The sequence below is a fragment of the Globicephala melas genome, chromosome 3 (genome assembly GCF_963455315.2).
Source record: "Globicephala melas chromosome 3, mGloMel1.2, whole genome shotgun sequence".
Lineage (NCBI taxonomy): Eukaryota > Metazoa > Chordata > Mammalia > Artiodactyla > Delphinidae > Globicephala > Globicephala melas.
Genome location: NC_083316.1, coordinates 63,934,575 through 63,955,953, shown reverse-complemented (window position 1 = coordinate 63,955,953; position 21,379 = coordinate 63,934,575). Strand labels below are relative to the sequence as shown.

At 39.3% G+C, this 21,379-nt stretch overlaps 1 protein-coding gene across 6 annotated transcripts in view; it reads right to left on the bottom strand.

Annotated features, from left to right (window-relative positions):
- The window catches only part of RASGRF2 (Ras protein specific guanine nucleotide releasing factor 2), a 232,965-nt gene that overhangs the window by 145,976 nt on the left and 65,610 nt on the right, over positions 1 to 21,379 (bottom strand). For all 6 annotated transcript variants that reach the window (XM_060295960.1, XM_060295961.1, XM_060295962.1 and 3 more), the window contains exons 3-5: positions 8,799 to 8,946; positions 6,452 to 6,541; positions 2,300 to 2,553 (exon numbers count right to left, since the gene is read on the bottom strand). In XM_060295960.1, coding sequence (XP_060151943.1) covers positions 2,300 to 2,553; positions 6,452 to 6,541; positions 8,799 to 8,946 — 492 coding nt within the window. The remainder of the gene's footprint in view (positions 1 to 2,299; positions 2,554 to 6,451; positions 6,542 to 8,798; positions 8,947 to 21,379) is intronic.

Below are 21,379 nucleotides of genomic sequence, written 5' to 3'. Positions count from 1 at the left end.
TAATCAGGCTGTGGTCCCCCACTAAAGTTACCAATATGCTCTAAGTTGTTAACCCCGCAGTCAGTTCTCAGTTCTTATTTTATTTGACCTTCTTAACACAGTTGCTCATTCCCTCTTGCCTTGGCTTCCAGGACAGCCCATCTCCTGGTTTGCATCCTACAACCCCAGCTGATTCTCTTCATTCTCGTTTGATGGCTCTTCATAGTCCTAACCTCTCAATGTTGGCAATGTCCCAGGGCTCATTCCTTGGTCCTCTTCTCTCGTTCATTTGTGCTTACTTCCTTGGTAATCTCATTCAGACTAACAGCTTTCAATACTATCCATATGCTAGTAGACTCCCAAATTTATACCTCCAGCCCTGAAATTCAGACTAATAGCCAATCCTGCTCACTTGATTTCTACATCTGGAATGGCTAACAGCATCTCAGACTTGACAGGTCAAGATAAAAACTCTGCATCTTTTCTGCTAAACCTGTTCTTATGTCAATCTTCCCCACTTAATAAATAGCAACTCCATCCTTCTAGTTGTTCAGGTCAAAATCCTTGGACTTTTCTGCAAAATCCACATCAAACTCACCAACAAATCTTATTGGCTCTACATTAAAAATATACCCAGAATTCAATCACTTATCACTACTTCCATTACAATCATCTCTTGCTTAGACTATTGCAATAGCCACCTAACAGGTCTCCCTGCTACAGTCATCTCTCACCTGGTTTATTGAAATAGCCATGAAACTGATCTCCCTATAGTCTATTCTCAACAGAGAACCCAGAGTGAACTTTTAAAACGTAAGTCATATCATGCTACTTTTCTCCTCAAAACCCCACCAATCTCTCCCCATCTCATTTAGAGTAAAAGCAAACATCTTTACAATGTCCTACTGTTATCTCTCTGACATGCCTCTTCACCCACACTGACCTTGGCAGTTCCTCAAACAAGCAAGGCTGGCGTGCACCAGCCTCAGGCCCTCTGCACAGGTGGTCTCCTCTGTTTGCATCACTCTTCCCCCAGGTAGCCACATGGCTAGCACCAACTGCAATCTCTGCTCAAATGTCAACTTATCTTTGAGGCCTTCCTAAAGATTGGCTAGAGAAACTATGGGACATTCACATAATGTAATAGCATGTAGTAATTTTTTAAAAAATAGAATGCTCTTTAGATAGCAGTATGGAAGGATGTCCAGGATATATTAAGTGAAAAAAGTAGGTATATATTAAAGTACTTGCCTTTTGTGTAAGAAGGGGGGAAACAAGACTGTGTATTCATGTTTGATTGATCTACATCAAGTAACACTGAAAGGATATAAACAAAACTAATGAAAACAGTTACAGATAGCAAGTGAGGAAAATGGGGTGGGCAGAGACAGAGTTAAGAGTGAGACTTCTAACTGCTGTTTGATGCTTTCACGTTGTTAAATAATTTTTTGAACCATGTAAATGTATTATCTACTCAAAAACAAATAAACAACTAAAATTTTAAGCAAAATATCCAAGCAGTCCCTTTCCTCCCTTCTCCCCTTTCCTTCTTCATTTCTTCCACAGCACTCATCAACATATAAAATACTGCATCTTACACTTACTATTCATTGTCTATATTCCCACATCAAAATTTAAGTTCCATGAAGGCAGGGACTTTCTGCTTTGTTCACTGATGAATTCTCAGCAGTAAAGGCACTATAAATATTTACTGAGCAAATAAATTTCCTAGAGATTCTCAGGCCCTGTGTCAGTTTTTGTTCTTCCTAAAGTACTTCTGTATAGATTACATGTAAAGACCCATTAATCACTCCATTTCCCTCAGTTTATGAAGGAGAGAATCTTCCCCAGCACACAACTCAATAACAAGAAAACATACATCAAATAGAGAAGAAAAAGAGAAAACTAGATGCCAAGATTCAAGATAAAGATATGAAAATTGAGCGGCTTCCCTGGTGGCGCAGTGGTTGAGGGTCCGCCTGCCGATGCAGGGGACACGGGTTCGTGCCCCAGTCCGGGAAGATCCCACATGCCATGGAGCGGCTGGGCCCATGAGCCATGGCCACTGAGCCTGTGTGTCCGGAGCCTGTGCTCCGCAACAGGAGAGGCCACAACAGTGAGAGGCTCACGTACCGCAAAAAAAAAAAAGATATGAAAATTGGGGGTAATAATGAAACGCCAATGATAGCTTTCTTATTTTCAATATGATAAGCTCAAAAAAGTGAATTTATAACTCTTCTTTTAAGTAACTAAAGTAAAAATTCTTTTAAGAAACACAAGTAGGTTTTCACACAGCTCTTTAATTTATGCCAAGACAAACCTGTTGAGAAAAATACTGCTGACATCATCGTGGCTGATGGGAGGCTTCTTGGAGCTGGCCGCCATGCGCAGGGGCCGCAGGAAGCCGTTGACCAGGATGTAGAGCTGGTGAACGTACTCCGACTCGGCCTCAACCATGGTGAACACAATCTGGTTTCTCTTCCTCATACTTTCAGCATGAGGGGAACAAATGTAATCCTGCACAATGGTCTTCCATTTCCTTCTACATAACCATCCTCGCATGAAGCTCTGAACCTACAGAACAACAACAACAAAACAAAAAACAAAACAAGAATCTCAGGGCAGTGTGAGACGGCTTTCTTAAGCCAGTCAGTGGGGTGTCCATCCTGTGCCATACACACACCCTGCTCTTGCATTGGTGCACTCGTGAGCCCACCACCAGAATAAATAATGTCAGGCTTTGGACCAGATAGCAGAAAAAAGATGATTTTAAAATAATATTTTTCTCAGCTTCACAAGTTTCTTCCACTGTTTAAGCTGTTTAAGTCTGCCTATAAGGACATCAGAAATTAGTAATATCACATATTTAGTTGTTAACATTTCAAGAAAGGAATGAACTAAAGGTTTACTCTTTAACAACATAAAACCAGATATTAAAATTTTTTTAATTGTGGTAAAAAAAACACACATAAAGTTTACTATCTTAATAATTTTTAAATGTATAGGTCAGTAGTGGTACGTATATTCACATTGTTGCAGAAACAGATCTCTGGAACATTTTCATCTTGCAAAACTCAAGCTCTATAACTAATTAAACAACAACTCTCCATTTCCCCCTTCCTTCAGCCCCTGGCAACCACCATTCTACTTTCTGTTTTTATGAATTTAATTACTTTAGGTACTCATATAAGTGGAATCATACAGTATCTGTCTTTTTGTGGCTGGCTTATTTCACTTAGCATAATGTCCTTAAGGTTCATCCACATTGTAGCATGTGTCAGGATTTCCTTCCTTTTTAAGGCTGAATAATATTCCGTAGTATATATGTACAACATTTTGTTTATCCGTTTATCTGTTGATGAACATTTGGGTTGCTTCCACTTCTTGGCTATTGTGAATAGCGCTGCAATAAACACAGGAGTGCAAATATCTCTTCAAGATCCTGCTTTCGATTCTTCTGGATACATACCCGGAAATGGGATTGCTGGATCATATGGCAGTTGTATTTTTAAATTTTTGAGAAACCACCATACTGTTTTCCATAGCAGCTGAACCACTTTACAATCTCACCGACAGTGCAAAAGGATTCCAATTTCTCTGTATCTTCATCAGTACTTGTTATTCTGGGAGTTTTTTTGATAGTAGCCATCCAAGTGGGTGTGAGGTGATGTTGCACTGTAGTTTTGATTTGTATTTCTCTGATGCTTAGTGATGCTCGTCATCTTTTCATGTGTTAGTGATTTCTCTAAAGAATCACCTTTGAGAGAAATGTCTATCATCTTTAGAGAAATGTTTATTCAAATCCTTTGCTTATTCTTAAATCGGGTTTGATTTTTGGTTATGGCTGAGTTTTTTTAAAATTAAGCTTAAAAAATAAGTGTTAGAGTGCTTCCCTGGTGGCGCAGTGGTTGAGAGTCCGCCTGCCGATGCAGGGGACATGGGTTCGTGCCCCGGTCCGGGAAGATCCCACCTGCCGTGGAGCGGCTGGGCCCGTGAGCCATGGCCGCTGAGCCTGCGCGTCTGGAGCCTGTGCTCCACAACGGGGGAGAGGCCACACAGTGAGAGGCCCGTGTACCGCAAAACAAAACAAAACAAAACAAACAAACAAACAAAATATATATATATATATATATATATATAAGTGTTAGAGATCAGTTCATAAGACCCCTTCTTTTTACAGATGAATAAACCTGAAGGCCAAGTCTAGTTGCAGCTTTCCTGTGTGGTTAGTCACACAGGAATGACTTGGCCTTCCTATACCTGCTTTTTGTTAACTATAAGGACTCTCTTTTCCAGCCACATGGGCAAAACACATGTTAACAATTTACAATGGTGTTATTTTGTGGAAAAACAAAAACAAAACAAAAACAAGAAATAAGGCTTAAGATCAATTTTGTAGGAACATGAAAGATCAATTTTGTAGGAACATGAAAGACTCTAAAATTGATCTGAATTCCCTAGATATGATTTGAAGAATAACAGGCAAACTGGACAAAGTGCACTGGCCTTTGCATTTCAGCCGACGAACATTTACTGAGTGTCTTTTAAATGCCCAAGTAAATGCTGGGTGCTAAGCAGATAGGTGTATGTCATAATCCTTAACCCAAAGGCTCTGCTACTAACCTGCTGGGTGAACTTGAACTCTGGGCTCCATTTCCTTATCTATAAAATAACTGACCAAAATATCTGAAGTCCTTTCTAAATATTAAAAAAATTATATGATAATTTATTAGGATTTGTTATATCTAAGTGGCAGATTCAGCAACAAAGCAGGTTGCAAATTCATATATAATTAAAAGCATTATATTACTACCAAATATATTTTTTAGTATCATTGTTTTCTTTTCAACACATTCTTATACTTTCTATTTTTTTACACTATTTCACCCATATGGTCTAAATTATCATGCACTTAAACAACTATTCTTCTTTTGCAATATTTAAAATTCTCTCATTTACCAACTGATGTCAGCATACTATCAATTTGTATAACAGGCATTCATACAGTTGCCATACCTCAAACAATAAAAATTAAACACATCTTAGTAGAATTATGTGGAGGAAATTATATGCATATTATTTGGAGAAATCTAATGGGAAATTTCTGTGAACCAATTTCAATTTTTGGTCTCTTGAAGTTAAAAAATTATGTTGATATTTATCAAGATCAGAATAAAGAAACTAATTCATTTGTAAACATTCCTTTCCACACAGACATTAGTTTGACTGGGGACACAATGGACCATAGAGTTAAATTCAAAACCTATTTAACAAGTTCAAAAATGAGGTTTAAAAAAAATTATTTCTATTAAGAAATAGGAAGATAGAAACTATAAAAATTGTGTATTTTATCATTATTCCTTCATTTAACAGAAGTATTTTCAAAAATCAACTTAAATGAGTTTTGTGTTAAATAAAATCTTTCTATTTACTTGGGCATTTATTACCTGCTGAGCAAAAGCTGGCTTACTTACTATCAGTTTCTACAACAGGACTTTACTACAATTGTTATTTTACTGATACCTTTGTTTATATGCAGCTGCATAAGCATTCATCTTGTAACAATAAAATAAAGCAAATTCAATTTAAAAATTTTTAAATTCTAAGAGAGGAATGTTGTTATTTTACTTTGTTATTTCTTGAAAACTGAAAACAGTGCAACTTAGCCATAAGCAGCATTTCTATTTCAAATTCTGAGCAATATTTAAAGTTTTGTTGCAACTGAAGGGGAATAATTACTTAGCATGAGAAAATAGGAATAAGAAAAAATTTAGAAGAAATAAAGTTCTTCAACTGTGAAGCTTTTCACATAATGTTAAAGCTGAGTAAGTGCTTTTATCCAGGACAATTAAGATTATGGAACTCAAAATCAAGATGACATAAATCAAAGTAGACTAGAGTGAGTGCCAGGGTCTGGTTAATTGCAAAAGTTGTACAGTTGTAAATGACAATAAGGTGAAAAGAGCTGCTGATTATGTGGATGTTAAACAAGAAAGAAACAACAATAAACCAGAAACCTGAGCAGATGTATTGATTCAATCTCCTCACACGTTCAAAACAAAACAAAACAAAAAATTCTCTAAATAAGCACTGAAGACTAAAGCTAAAAGAAATGTTTTTGAAATGCAATTTAAAAACTACTCCCCCCAAATATAAAAGCAGCACAAAATCAGAAGGTTCAGCGGCACTTAAATAACCCAACTGGAGAACACTACTGTCTGGCTTCATGTCTGGCTTTGGCATCCTTCTCACAGAATCTACAAGTGGATGCCCAGAACTGGAAAGAAATCTCAAGCTGAAACTTTTCCAGAGAAGTAACCGTGTGTGATCACTCTGAAGGGCAAGTCTGGGAGCCATCGGAAGAGAAATACCAAGATTGTTCCCAGCTCACAGTCAGGGTGGCAAAGACATCACTACAGAAAGACCCCTGGTCACCACGCTCTCCCAAAGCTGGAAACCCCCAGCATCCTACCTTTTTAATCTTCTTGATGTCTGGATCCTCATCTTCTTGATTGCTTTGGTAAGGTCGCATTCGTTCCTTGGTTTTATTAAGAGCGATAATCTATAACACAAAATTGGTCCATATCATGATTTAGGAAATACTAGACTATAGCCATAAATCATAGGAAGTTATGCCTACAAGGTAGCTTATCCTCAGGAAATGTTCACTTTTTATGCACCTTATCTTCCTTCGGTGCTGAGGCAGGGGTAGCCTGAACTTCACCTCAAGCTTGTTTTGCTATGCTACTAACAAAAGTGCTTACAAGAAGTGACTGTGGAAAGTGTGAACTGGGATCTGGTTTAGAGAAATGTTAGTCCAAAACTGGGCCCTGACTGCCAGTGATGACCAGACCAAGATCTTCTCAGCATCTCAGTGACATGTCAATCATCTCACCAAAGGCAGCTTCCTGTAATGCCCTGTGATCTCCAAATGCAGTGACACTCAGCTCAAAGCTCTTGCTTCCTATAATCAGCCTGTGGCCTTCCAAGTACACACAGTATAGCACTCACAGATCTCCTTGGGGAAATGGTAACTGCAAAAGGAACTTCGGAGCCCAGGGGTTGGTCCAAGCCAGCCAAGAAAAGACCAAAAGGCAAAAAGAACTGAAACAACTTGGGATCTCTTTAAAGACCCAGCTCAGTTCTGTGACCTACGAAGGGGGACTCAAAACCAGGTAGCCTCTGAACTACACTTAGTAATGAAATTCCCTGGACTATCACTCAATTGCAGCCTCTTGCAAACTTAAGCACCTACTCAGATTTGCTAACAAGCAAACACTTAAAACACTGCGATTATAATTGCCCCCTCTGCCCTGTCTTTACATTTTGCCCCATTACCAAATACTCTCTTCTGCCATTTTTCTGGCAGGGAAGTGAGAAAATAAAAGGAGTAGGAAGTAAGTTATGGTTCCTGTCAATCTATCACACAAGACATACCTGCTACTGACAGTTTGTAGCTGCAATATATATTCAGACTAAAATAGAACAGAGTGAAGACAGAGAAGCACACACAAATAAATATTGGGGAACACCGCTTGGTGCTGAGTTCCTCTCATGGAGTAAATGCCAACCTCTTTCACTTAGCAGACAAGCATCTGCTCTAGCTAACTGTGGCAAAGACTGAACACAATAATTTTGTTTTAAATTACAGTGCCTGATATAGTCTTTTAAGATGCAGGTTTGTTAAGTTTTCTGTTGCTGTTTTCACTATCTCAGATTTCAGGGTTGGATCGGGAAGTTAACAGCACTAATGATACGGTGAACAGTCTGCAACTTATCATCATCAGAGAGGCAATCATATCCCAGCAGGAATCAGCTTATACCCATGCGCTATCTGCTGGAGGTGATATACACAGGTGGCAGGAGGTGAAAACCCTCCCAGGATTTGCACAGTATGTCTTAGAAGAAGACGTGAGGAAATGGAGAAGAAAATGTTGAATGACAGAAAAACGACAAGAAGTTACCAAGGCTGAGGAGCTGCATTGTTTCTGTCAACAAGGATACAGTTAGTAGTAGTAGGTTTCATTCTGTCCTATTCTTTCCTTTGGAGCTAAGAAGACACTACTGCACCACTGGTCAAAAAGAGTAGAAAAACCTCACTTGCTACATTCCTCTTCAATTCTTCAGATATTGATCACTTCCCACAAGGAATGACAGGACAGCAAGGGAAGGTATACTCAGGTTTCTGTATACAGACGGAGACAACGGAGGACCCAGACACACCACCATGGCTGCTGGCTCCACGACCACCTTCTGCTCTCATTGGAGTCAGTCTCACTACCTGGGGGTGCAGAGCCTGAGGAGTTTTTAAACTTGGAGTGGGGCTGGAAGTGAATTCCAACTTCAGGAAAAAAATGCACCCTAGAATTATGTCTTATACTTTAACGAGTTTTTCAAAATTCTAGAGGGGAGAAGGTTGGACTCCTGAGCTTGAGAAAAAGTCAAGACTTTCTGAATTCACGTTTGGACCTGCCTTAGTTGTCATTTGGACTTTAACTGAATCCATGACAGACGCACAATTATCATTACCATGAGTCAATCTGAAAAACAGTTAAATATTACAGTCAATTCTTGAATAGTCAAGCAAATGAAGGCCATCAGGAGCACAAATAATTTAAAAGTAGCACTTTATCCTGATATTTAACTGTAGCGTATTTACCTCATCCTAACGTAGACAATACATTCACTTCTCATGCATGTGTTGATGGCAGAGGAACTAAATTTGGGATCAAAATTTTGCCCTGATAGACCTTAAGTAATCATGAGGAGATGACAAGAAACATGAAACAATGAGGAGGAATCTATCAACTGGGAAATACCTCTGATTTAAGCCTTTCGATTTCTGTATCTTGATCTTCAAGTTGATGTCGGAGTTGGTTAGCTGCAATTTTTTCTGTCTCTACGATCTGAACTAGATGAATGTACTTCTGCATTAACACCTCCCTCTCAATCAAAATGTCTGCATAACTTAAGAGAAAATTACAGTTAGTCACTGAGATATTGTTCTACTACAGTTTCACACAGAACAGCATATATTACATTTATTTAAAAAGAAGCCATAAACATAGTTTGTTAGCTAACTCTACTTTATGTAAACATTAATGTTTGGCTTACATTTGGTATCGTTTAGCTATACAGAATTTGAATCATCATCATCTTATATAACCTCTAGAAGAGTTCATTTAACGATGGCTGCAACCCACAACTTTGTCATATAAATGAGAAAGATGCAAAGAAAATCTATTGTTTTATAAAGAAAATAATGGATCTCCTTTAACAAAAACTGAAGTCTTTGAATTGATGGCATATATTGAAACTCTTTTACTGGGTAAGGCACTAGCCAATCAGAACAGACCTGCTACCGAGCAGAATGAATGCAAGGACCGTCAGAACAGGCACTGGCTGGGAAGAACGATGATGACTGTACCAGTGACCACCAGCCCAGCCTGGCTCTCTTTAGAAGTATGAGACCATTGACTTCTCTCTTTCCAAAACCAACAGAGGCAAAGATTTCATTCTAAAAATAAGTGTAGATTATTGGGCCCTAAAATCATCAGCCTAACTTGTGTATACTTCTTTGGCCAAGTGTGAAAAAGTCAAAGTTCTCTCTTAGAGTTTTTTATTGATCTCTGTGGCACCTAGATTTTTGCTTCCAGATCTTCTTGCACTATTCAGGGTAGCAAAATGTATGTTCCTCCATTCACATAATCTTTCCCAAATGCTATGATGATAGTAATAAATAATAATAACTATTTATTGTGTAGGACGTACCACATATATTCTCATTCTCCCAGCAACTCCAAGAGATAGGCTTTATCACCCCAATTGTACAGAGAAAGAATCTGACCCTCACAGAGGTCACACAGCTAGTAGGTGGTAGGGCTGGGATTCAAATTGAGGTCTGTCTGACCCTAAGCCCATGTTCTTAACCACAAGCTAAACGGTCTCTCTAATGAGAAACAGCACACTGGATATAAAGAAGAATATTACAACAGACATGTTTTGAGATATCTGCCCACTTAAGATATCTTCTACCCACTTACCTCTTCTTTGAGAACTTCGGCTGTGGCAGCCATGTTTATAATATAAAATCTGCCCTCATGACCACACTTCACTGGTCTAAAAAAAGATAACTGGCCCAAGCTAAACAAACTGGATTCTTTCTCCTTGGAATCTCGGATTGTGCCTCTGACTTATTGGCTTGAACTGAGATGATATGAACTTGGAAGCTGAGGTTACTACTGTTGGTTAGCTATATTTGGCCACACCCATGCCAAAGCAAAGTAAGTCTGCTGAGAGAGAAAAGAATAAGCAGATGTTCAGAAAAACAGAGACAAGAGAGATAGAAAGGTAATAACTTCCTGGGTTCCTGTTGGCTTCTAGTTTTTGGTTCCAGACCCTCATGATATCTGAATATAATATTCCCCTTGGGTTTGGTGACATACTATTGCAGTTTCCACCTAATAATTTCTCTTTTTAACCTAAACTAGTTTGAAATATCTTTGTGTTACCTGGAACTAAAAGAGTCTTAAGACAGTTCCAAAATCACAATTTTAGTTCAATTATCTCACATTCTCAGCACTTACATCACGTGTGCCATTAGTGTTAGAAAAAAAATACATAGTGTCAGCAATATTTTTAATTCACTTGTTCTAAGAAATTACCCTAAGAGAGCAGAAAGAAAGGCTGTGTAAGTGTAAGTGGGAAGAGGGGGAAAGAAGAAAAAAAGGGCACAGTCTTCACAGAAATATGCTTTAGGGTACTTTCAAAGGAGAAAGTAATAACAGAGCATGAGAAAATTAGTTAATATAATGAAAATTCTGCCCTTTCTCATCAATTTTATTAGAAACATGCCAAATTTCTTACAAATATGTTAGATCAGTGTTAGGGAGCAAACGAGTATTTTGTTTTCTCCTATAAAAAGAAAAAGTCCAGACCAGGATGTGCAGCTGAATTCATGCAGACTCATCACCGATATCTGCCTCCCTTCACTTCCAAGATCCCACTGAAATGCTAGGAAAATTGTTTTCTGTTTAAAGAATGAAACCATAACAGCATTATAAAACAGGAAAATATGCTGTCAACAGACCATAAGTTTTATGAAATTCCATAAAGAGAAAAACCAAGTAGAATCAGCGTGGTGGGAAAAGTAGAGCAAGGAAACCACACATGCAGACCCCTTGCAAAAGCATGGTTCCCACCAAGAATGGCCAGAGATGCTCCAAGCCAGAATCAACAAATACAAAGGACGGGAGGGGGTAAGGGAACGATCATCAGGGCCTTTCATTAAAAAGTGACTTCAGAACATCTAGAAGTTAGGTTCCTCCTCTTCCCATTCTCCAAGATAAAGAAATAAAAAGCACAACTGGCAGGAATGACATGCCCTCAAGTCACAGCCCAAGACCTGCTCTCTGTAGAAAGGGGGCCACCTTCCTGAAGAAGGCTCCTCATGGGGAGGCTAGACTCAGAGAGAACACAGCTTGGCTTTACACCACACATCCACTGTAGACAGAAGAGAGAACCAAAAAAGGAAAGGCACTGAAAAGGACTAGAAGTGAAATACACTGTATGAATTTTCTATTGTGCAACAAATTACCACAAACTTAGTGGTTTAAACAGCACATATGTATTATCTCAAAGTTTCCATGGGTCAGTTTAGCTGAATCCTCAGCTCAGAGTCTCATAAGGCTGCGATCAAGGTGTCAGCCCAGGTGCATTCTGTTCTGGAGGCCTGAATGAGAAAGAACCCACACCCATGTTCATGCAGGCTGTTGGAAAAAGTAATTTTCTTGCAGCTATACAACTCATGCAGTTTGCTTCTTCAAGGCGAGCAGGAGAGCATCTCTGACCTCAGGGAGGGCCTCCATCCCTCTTACATTTGATTAAGTCAGGCCCACGCAGGAAAATCTCCTTTTTAATTAACTAAAAAAGTCAACTGATTCAGGACCATAATTACATCTGCAAAACCCCTTTTCCTTTGCCATAGAATGTAACCTAATCAAGGGAGTGACTATCCCATCCTGTTTGCTATATTCTAGTAGCTGATAGCAAGTCACAGGGTCCACCCATGCACACTACAGGGAATAGAATCATACAAAGGGGAGTCCCAGCCAACCTTCCTGCTGTCTGCCCACATACCTGAAAAGGAAGCCTACACAAGTGGCAGAGACCCTACATTCACAGTCACAATGTAAACCCAGGCCAGCTACCTGTAATAACCCTCAAGATCTTTCATTTATAAACAAAGATCACTAGACACTTGAGAAAACCAATACCAAAGAGAAAGTAGTAGGCAGCATGTAAGATGACCCCTAGTGGTCCCTGCCTTCTGGTATTCATGCTCTTATGGAACCCCTTCCTCTTGAGTGTGAGCTGGACCTAAATGACTTACTTCTAAGGAACAGAATATGGCAAAAGTGATGGGACGGCACTTCAAGATCAGTTTACAAGGAGACTCTGGATTCCATCTTACTGGCCTTCTCTTGCTGTGTTGCCGGTTTGTGCTGGAAGCCAGTGCCATGTTGTGAGCTGCTGCACGGAGAGGCCCACATAGATGGAAACTGAGGGAGGCCCCCAGCTAACAGGTGATGAGAAACTGAGGTTTCAGTGCAACAACTGGTAAGGAAGTGAATCTAGCCAACAATCACGTGAGCGAACTTGGAAGCAGATCCTTTCCCTTCTGAGCCTTCAGATGAGACTGCAGACCTGGACGACACCTTGACTGTTGGCTTGCGACCTTAGGGCAGAGGCACCCAGCTAACTCGTGCCTGGATTCCCAACCCACAGACACTCTGGGGGACAATACATTGTTTATTGTTTTAGGAATTATGGAGTAAATTGTCAAGCAGCAAGAGTTAATAAATATAGCCTCAGATGAATAAACAGAAAAGATACTAGAGAAACAAGGCTAATTCAGGTAACAGAGGTTTATTATCTTCAGAGAGATACAGAAGGATAGTAGAGTCACAAGGCACAAAGGGGCTGCCATGGAAAAGAAGTAATCAGATAACAGGAAGAGTTCTTGGAAACAAAAACAATTATTAAAATTTTACAGGTCAATGAATGTGTTAACCAATGGATGAAAACTAAGCTGGGTGGTTGCAGAGAAAAAGAACACTGAACAAAAATATAAAGAGATAAGAAATAAGAAAGACAACTGAGCAGCATGGAGTACAGATCCAAGAGGTCTAAAAACTATCTTATGGAAGTTCCAGAAAGAAAAAAACAAAAACAGAGACTGTGATGGGGAAGAAATAATCAAGAAATCAAAGAAGACTTCCTCAAACTGTATAGGGTACAGTTTAAATAGAAAGGCTAATCCTAGATCAGCTCAGTGCTTTGTGACCACCTAGAGGGGTGGGACAGGGAGGGTGGGAGGGAGGGAGACACAAGAGGCAAGAGATATGGGGATATATGTATATGTATAACTGATTCACTTTGTTATAAAGCAGAAACTAACACACCATTGTAAAGCAATTATACTTCAATAAAGATGTTTTAAAAAAAAGGCTAATCCTAATGCCAGAGAGAATAAATGAAAAAAATTTAACACCCTGACACACCCTAGTAAAATATCAGATCTCTAAGGATAGAGAAAACACATAAAAGCTTCCAAAGAGAAACCACAGGTTAGCTAAAGAAAGCAGCGAGTATCAAGATGATACACTTCTCATCAGTAACCTCGGATGGTAGATCACAATAGAGAACTGAAGGAAGATTATTTTGAACCTAAATTCCTACAGTCAGTCAACAAGTCAATCAATCAAGTGCCAGTTCAAGATAGAAAGAGTTTAGTAACGACCACGCTTACTACAGGAGAAAAATTATGAGGTTTTCCAACCAAACAAAACAGAAAACAAAGGCAAAATATGACATGGAATGCAAGAATACAAACCTTTGATGAAGTAAAGGACACTAGAAAGAAATCAGAAGTAAATGCACGCAAGATGCTTCTTCAAGGAGCAAATATACAATTGCATATGATTATATTTCATTCTCTGTGGAATCAAACATCAGCCGTGATAGTTGGTACGTAATATTTGTAAAACCATGATGTAAATACCCCTCACTGTTTTTTAATTTTCAGAATCAACAGAGGCTTAATTAAATTTAGAGAACAGAAGGTAAATGTTTAAAAGTTTATAAACAGAGAATAAATAATAGTGAAAGTAATAAAACCTCAGGGTTAGAAAAGAGAAAAGAACAATAAAAACACATTAAATGTCTTAATTTATGTACCTCATAGCAGAGAGTCAATACATACTGCCCAAAGTTGATAAATTAATAGAGGTTTAATGATATTATTTTAAGATAAAAAGTCAACCATTGTAAGAGCCAAAAGTAAGTAAGTAACAAAAACAGAGGGGACAGAGGGAGGAGAGGTAAGAGATATTGAAAGAGTGTTAAATTCTTCATCTTTATAGCAGGGTGCCAATAATACTGCCTAAAATTACTGAGCCAAGAAATAGACAGAAGGACTTTATAGAATATAATATATGAATGACTAATAAATACAGGAAAAAAATCCTACTTAATCAATGTAGTAAAAATTGTTTATCAAATTTATCAAGAGTTTTAGAAAACAGTGCTACTCGGTGCCAGTAAAGACATGGTAAAATGGGTACTCTCCACTGGAGTGAGCCATTCCAGAAGACAATGTCACAATATGTGTTGGGATAGGTTAAAAAGGTCATACATATCCTTGGTCACAGTAATTTCACTTCTAATAATCTAACCCAAGAAAAATAAAGACTTGCAAAAAATGTACAAAGAAACAAGATGTTCATTCATTAAAATCTACGAAAATGGAAACAATCTAAATACATGTGTATATAATATGGAAATGATTCAAAAAGCAATAGTACGTCTACACAATGGAATGATCCAAGCCATTTAAAATCATATTTTAAAGAATAGTGAACATAATGGAACATACCCAAGACTTACTAATAAATGAACAACAACAATAACAAAAACCCCAGATTAAAATAAATATGATTTGTGCATGCACATGCATACATGTTCACTTGCAGAGAGAGAAAATTATGTATATCACAGCTACAAGGGGTTGGGAAGTAGGGGAGAGAAAGAGGGAAAGATAGATACTCCAAACACAAAAAGGAGTTTTCTCTGGTTGGAGCAATTATGGGTCATTTTTAATCACTTCTTCTGTGCTTTTCTGTATTTTTCCAACATCTCTATAATACTAAGTGGGACCCCACAGACACACGCACAAGTCCTAATGGCAGATATTTACTCTGTGAGGTGGGATTATGTGATGTTAATTTCCTTCTTCATAAGTTTCTGTGACTCGAAATTCATTCTTTCATTCAATAGTTATTGACCGTTCTGTAACCAGAAACTGTTCAAAGCACTGGATACAGGAATAAACAAAGTAGGAAAAAAAAATCTGTGCCCTGGTGGAGTATATACTGTACTGCGGAGCAAAAGACAATAAAATAAATAAGAAAAATATATAGTATGTCACCTGGTGATGGTTACCTTAAAGGAAAAAATGGAGGAGTAGGAAAAAAAAGTGGGAGAGATGGGGTTACAATTTTAACCAGGGTGTGAGAGAGGGTTTCTTTAACCAAGAGACCTTCAACCAGGGTCTCACTGAGAAGCCAGCACTGGAGTAACGACCTGAGGAGTAAGCCTTGTGGCCAGCTGGGGGAAGAGACTTCCAAGTAGAGGAAAGAGCAAGTGCAAAAGCCCTGTGGTGGGAGTGGGTCTGGCCTGTGTGGGGAATGGCAAAGTGGCCGGTTTACTGGGGGAAGTATGTGAGAGGCAGAAGAGGGAACAGGATTCTGATGCATGTAGATCAATATAGAGTCTCAGGTTTTTACCCTGCATGAGATGCTGAGCTTTAATCAGAGGTGTGGCAAATTCGACTTTTAACAGGATCACACTGGCTGCTGTGGTAGGAAAGGACAGAGGTGAGGGGTGGAGTACAAGGGGAGAAAGGGAGACCAGTTGGAAGTTCCACAATAAGTCAGGAAAAAAAATTAGAGATTAGTCCAGCATCTAGCACGGGGCCTGCCACAAAATAGTCATTCAAATGAAGTCACTGTCAAATGAAAAAAAAGTCATCTAATGTGATTTATTTTACATGGTTTATTCTTCTTCACAAAATACTTTTCATTTCTCAAAATTTTCAAGTCATTCAAAGTATTTCATTTGGTCTCCATAGCTTACTGCTCTTACTGGGATATCCTCCCACCCTAAAATCACAAAGCTTTCTCTTTTTTTTAGCTTTTTATTTTATACTGGAGTATAGTTGATTAACAATGTTCTGATAATTTTAGGTGTACAGCAAAGTGATTCAGTTATACCTATACATGTACCTATTTTTTTTTCAAATTTTTTTCCCATTTAGGTTGTTACATAATATTGAGCAGAGTTCCCTGTGTTATACAGTAGGTCCTTGTTGGTTATGCATTTTAAATATAGCAGTGTGTACATGTCAGTCCCAAACTCCCTAACTATCCCTTCCCTACACCCTTCCCCCCCGGGGAATTAAGTTCTCTAAGTCTGTGAGTTTGTTTCTGTTTTGTAAATAAGTTCATTAGAATCATTTCTTTTTAGATTCCCCATATAAGCAATATATGATATTTCGCTGTCTGACTTCACTCGGTATGACAATCTCTAGGTCCAACCATGTTGCTGCAAATGGCATTATTTCATTCTTTTTTTTTTTAATTTAAAAAAAATTTTTAAATTAAAGAATTTTTTTTTATTTTTGGCTGTGTTGGGTCTTCACTGCTGCACGTGAGCTTTCTCTAGTTGCAGTTGAGCGGGGGCTGCTCTTCGTTGCGGTGCGCGGGCTTCTCATTGTGGTGGCTTCTCTTGTGGAGCACAGGCTCTAGCCACACGGGCTTCAGTACTTGTGGCACACGGGCTCAGTAGTTGTGGCTGGCGGGCTCTAGAGCACAGGCTCAGTAGTTGTGGCACATGGGCTGGTTCCCCCGCAGCATGTGGGATCTTCCCGGACCAGCGCTTGAACCTGTGTCCCCTGCATTGGCAGGTGGATTCTTAACCACTGCGCCACCAGGGAAGCCCTATTTCATTCTTTTTAATGGCTGAGTGATATTCCATTGTATATATGTACCAAATCTTCTTTATCCATTCCTCTGTCGATGGACATTTAGGTTGCTTCCATGTCTTGGCTATTGTAAACAGTGCTGCAATGAACATTGGGGTGCATGTATCCTTTTGGACCGTGTTTTTCTTCAGATATATGCCCAGGAGTGGGATTGAAGGATCATACGGTAGTTCTATTTTTAGTTTTTTAAGGAACCTCCATACTGTTCTCTGTAGTGGCTGTGACAGTTTACATTCCCACCAACAGAGTAGGAGGGTTCCCTTCTCTCCACACCCTCTCCAGCATTTGCTGTTTGTGGATTTTTTGATGATAGCCATTTTAACTGGTGTGAGGTGATATCTCATTGTAGTTTTGATTTGCATTTCTCTAATGTCTAGTGATGTTGAACATCTTTTCACATGCTTCTTGGCCATCTGTATGTTTTCTTTGGAGGAATGTCTATTTAGGTCTTCTGCCCATTTTTTGATTGGGTTGTTAAAGCTTTCTTTATGTATCCCACTAGTAAATAAAAGTCTACTCCAGACTGTGTCAAATCAACTGAAAACGCATGCATGGCTTCCCTTCAGTGTAAGAATTTTCAATGCATTGCTATTTCTATTCTACAATATTTCCAATATATGTATTGTCTGATTAAGTTTTCCAGTTACTAGACAATGCTCAAGTTTAAGAGTTTTTTTAATCAAAACTACAATGAGATATCATCTCACACCAGTCAGAATGGCCATCATCAAAAAATCTAGAAACAATAAATGCTGGAGAGGGTGTGGAGAAAAGGGAACACTCCCTCACTGCTGGTGGGAATGTGAATTGGTTCAGCCACTATGGAGAACAGTATGTAGGTTCCTTAAAAAACTACAAATAGAACTACCATAAGACCCAGCAATCCCACTACTGGGCATATACCCTGAGAAAACCAAAATTCAAAAAGAGTCATGTACCAAAATGTTCACTGCAGCTCTATTTACAATAGCCCAGAGATGGAAACAACCTAAGTGCCCATGATCGGATGAATGGATAAAGAAGATGTGGCACATATATACAATGGAATATTACTCAGCCATAAAAAGAAACGAAATTGAGCTATTTGTAATGAGATGGATAGACCTAGAGTCTGTCATACAGAGTGAAGTAAGTCAGAAAGAGAAAGACAAATACCGTATGCTAACACATATATATGGAATTTAAGAAAAAAAAATGTCATGAAGAACCTAGGGGTAAGACAGGAATAAAGACACAGACCTACTGGAGAACGGACTTGAGGATATGGGGAGGGGGAAGGGTGAGCTGTGACAGGGCGAGAGAGAGGCATGGACATATATACACTAACAAACGTAAGGTAGATAGCTAGTGGGAAGCAGCCGCATGGCACAGGGATATCGGCTCGGTGCTTTGTGACCGCCTGGAGGGGTGGGATAGGGAGGGTGGGAGGGAGGGAGATGCAAAGGGAAGAGATATGGGAATATATGTATATGTATAACTGATTCACTTTGTTATAAAGCAGAAACTAACACACCATTGTAAAGCAATTATACTCCAATAAAGATGTTAAAAAAAAAAGACATAAAGTAAACATTTATCAAGTTTAAGAGTGTTTGCCTAATCTATTCATTACTTCTGTTTCGTTTTATTTATTTATTTATTTATTTATTTATTTTTGTTATTCAGTTTAACTTCCCTCAAGAAAAAATGGTTTCTCACTGCAAAGGGGAATAATAAAATTAAGCCATATAAATCAACATGATGGAAGTCAAACTAATCTGTTGAGCGTCAACAGATGGCACATATACGGGAGTAAAATATTCTTGTATAATATTTATAACCAAAACCAAACCACCACTACTACACACAGGAGGAAGGAAATATTCCAGTAGAATCCTGAAAAGTCCAGAGAAGAGGCACAGTATAAAATCATAGCCCTTAATTATTTGTATAGAAGGGAAAAAACTGTTATCAGCTCAGCAAGGAATTGTTACTTGGGCCAGAAGTTTATCCTAGTTATTTTGATTGGAGACATATTTGCTAATGAGAGACACATGTCTAATATGCTAGATAATTATAATTAGCATATATATCCAGAATATCAGAGAGAGAGAACTATAGTTAAAACCCAAGCTGGAAAGTCATACAACGGGTAACTGAAGAAACACTCCCACCAGCTCCAGGATTATGCTCAATGTTATTGAGAATACTTTGGAATCGGCATTCCTCATAGCAGGGGCATCGTGGTGTCTTTGGGAATTGGGGAAATCCAGTCCAGGATGACAGAAGTGCAGTTCCTATGTAAGCAATGTTTGAACGTGAACAGCAGGGCCCTTATCTAAGCAAGAACAGGCCTCCAAGCATCATTCACGGCCGCTTTAACATCGCTACCCTCCATTTTTCTGGCTCCCAAATTCTCTTACATCAATAGGTCCACTCCACTGTAATCAATATTTTTCATGTTTCACATCAGTGTTAGAGGTTCTAACACTAATTCACTCCCACAAATCTCTTCTCTTTCTACAAAGTTATATAAGGAAAGAAAAGCTTTGGAAAGTCATTGTTGACCCAGGTGACACAGCTTCGGTGGGGTAGGGACAGAAACCCACTGGCAAGGGCTGAAAAGAGGAGGAGCTGCATACAGAGGAAGAACAACAAAACCATTTCTCCAAGAAGCCTGGCTCTGCTTTCGAGAGAGGTCAGCAGCTAGAAGAGGATTCAGGGCCAAGGGAGGGGTTTTTTGGTTTAAGGTGGGAGAGATTTAAGGAAAATCAAAGAACACAAGAAAAATGTCAAAGTGAGCGGGACAGGGGGAGAGAGGAGGCTCAGGTAAATAGACTGGAACTATACGAGAGAAATGGAATAATTAACGGAGCAAGAAAATCAGACGGAAGAGGCTAAAGGAGGAGCTCTCCATTGAACCAGAGATGTTCCCCTGGGGCGGACCCCTGCAGTGGGTGAGCCCAGGTGCACATGGGGACAGAATGCCTGCTTTGTGAGTGGAGACGCGAGGTCGCACTGCAGTGTAAGCTGATGGTTAAGGAAGGAGACAAGATGAGCATCTGAAGCAAAAATACTGTAAGGAACAGGAAAGATAACTGACAGGTAGAAGTATTAACAAAGGGCTGCAAATAAGACAATCCAAGCCCAACTTTTCTCTAGAAAACAAGTCCTACCACCCAACCAAGTAAATCTTTCACAGTCCACAAACACTACCCCTTTTCTTGTGTGTTGTACTGTTCAAACTCTAAGGGAAAAAATGCCAAAGTCTCTTTCCTAGGGCAAATCTGGACAGAAGTTCATAGTAAAGAAATCCAATATCTCAAAAAAACAAAGTCCACATTTTCAGCTTTTTTAATAGCGATAGTTTTACTGTTACCAGAAGAATACAAAATATGGCCTTGGGATTGCTTTGGGCTATAACATCACCACCCATTTCTGATTTTCTAGTCCTGTGGTTTTGCTATGAAACATAAAGCGTTTTCAGCTTTTCTATGTAATCACTCTTCTGATTTGTGAGGGATTTTTCCATGCACATTCTACAAAGCGCTGATTTTATGGGGATGATAGGATACACACAGTGTATCCCTCAGTGTTGGACAGATTTTGTATTATATACTTTGCTCTAAATTAAGCCTCTATCCAAGTAAAAAGAATGAGGTTACAAGCATTAGGTGTTTGGGACAATTGCCATGGTGTGTGTGTGTGTGTGTGTGTGTGTGTGTGTGTGTGTGTGTGTGTTGGAGGGAGGGGTGAAGAGATTGAGAGAGAAAGAAGGGGCAATATGGACAACAGGTCACCTGAGGCACGTGTAATCAAAAGGACTATGGATAGAAACAGACCCAAGAGGCTGGATTAGAGCTTTCTTTAGTGGACAAGAGGACAAGCCTTAATTGAAAATCTTAACTGGAGGATTAAGTCCCTCTGCTCATCAAGTTCAGAACTGACAGGGTGAAGGAAAGGGCTACGTCAAGCCCTAGCCAAACTAAACGCAACATGAGCTTTATGGAATGGAGGCATATGCCCGATTCCTTTCTCTCTTGCAAATATGCTCCCCATGAAGGAAACCCTAAGAGCCACCTGCCACAGGCACACACCAAAGGGAGGAGAGAGCATTGAGGGAGGGCTCTGAGTTTCAGTTGGAAACGTTGGAAAGCAGGCAAAACATCTCAAACACTGAGAGCATGAGGCATAGCTCTGCAGGTGAGCAAAGCCACATACACCCCATGGTGTGCAACACCAGGCACCCCATTCCCCATGACTCCAATGTTTCACAAGCCCTCCCCTGACCTCAGTCTTGGTAGAAACCCCGAGCCAGCT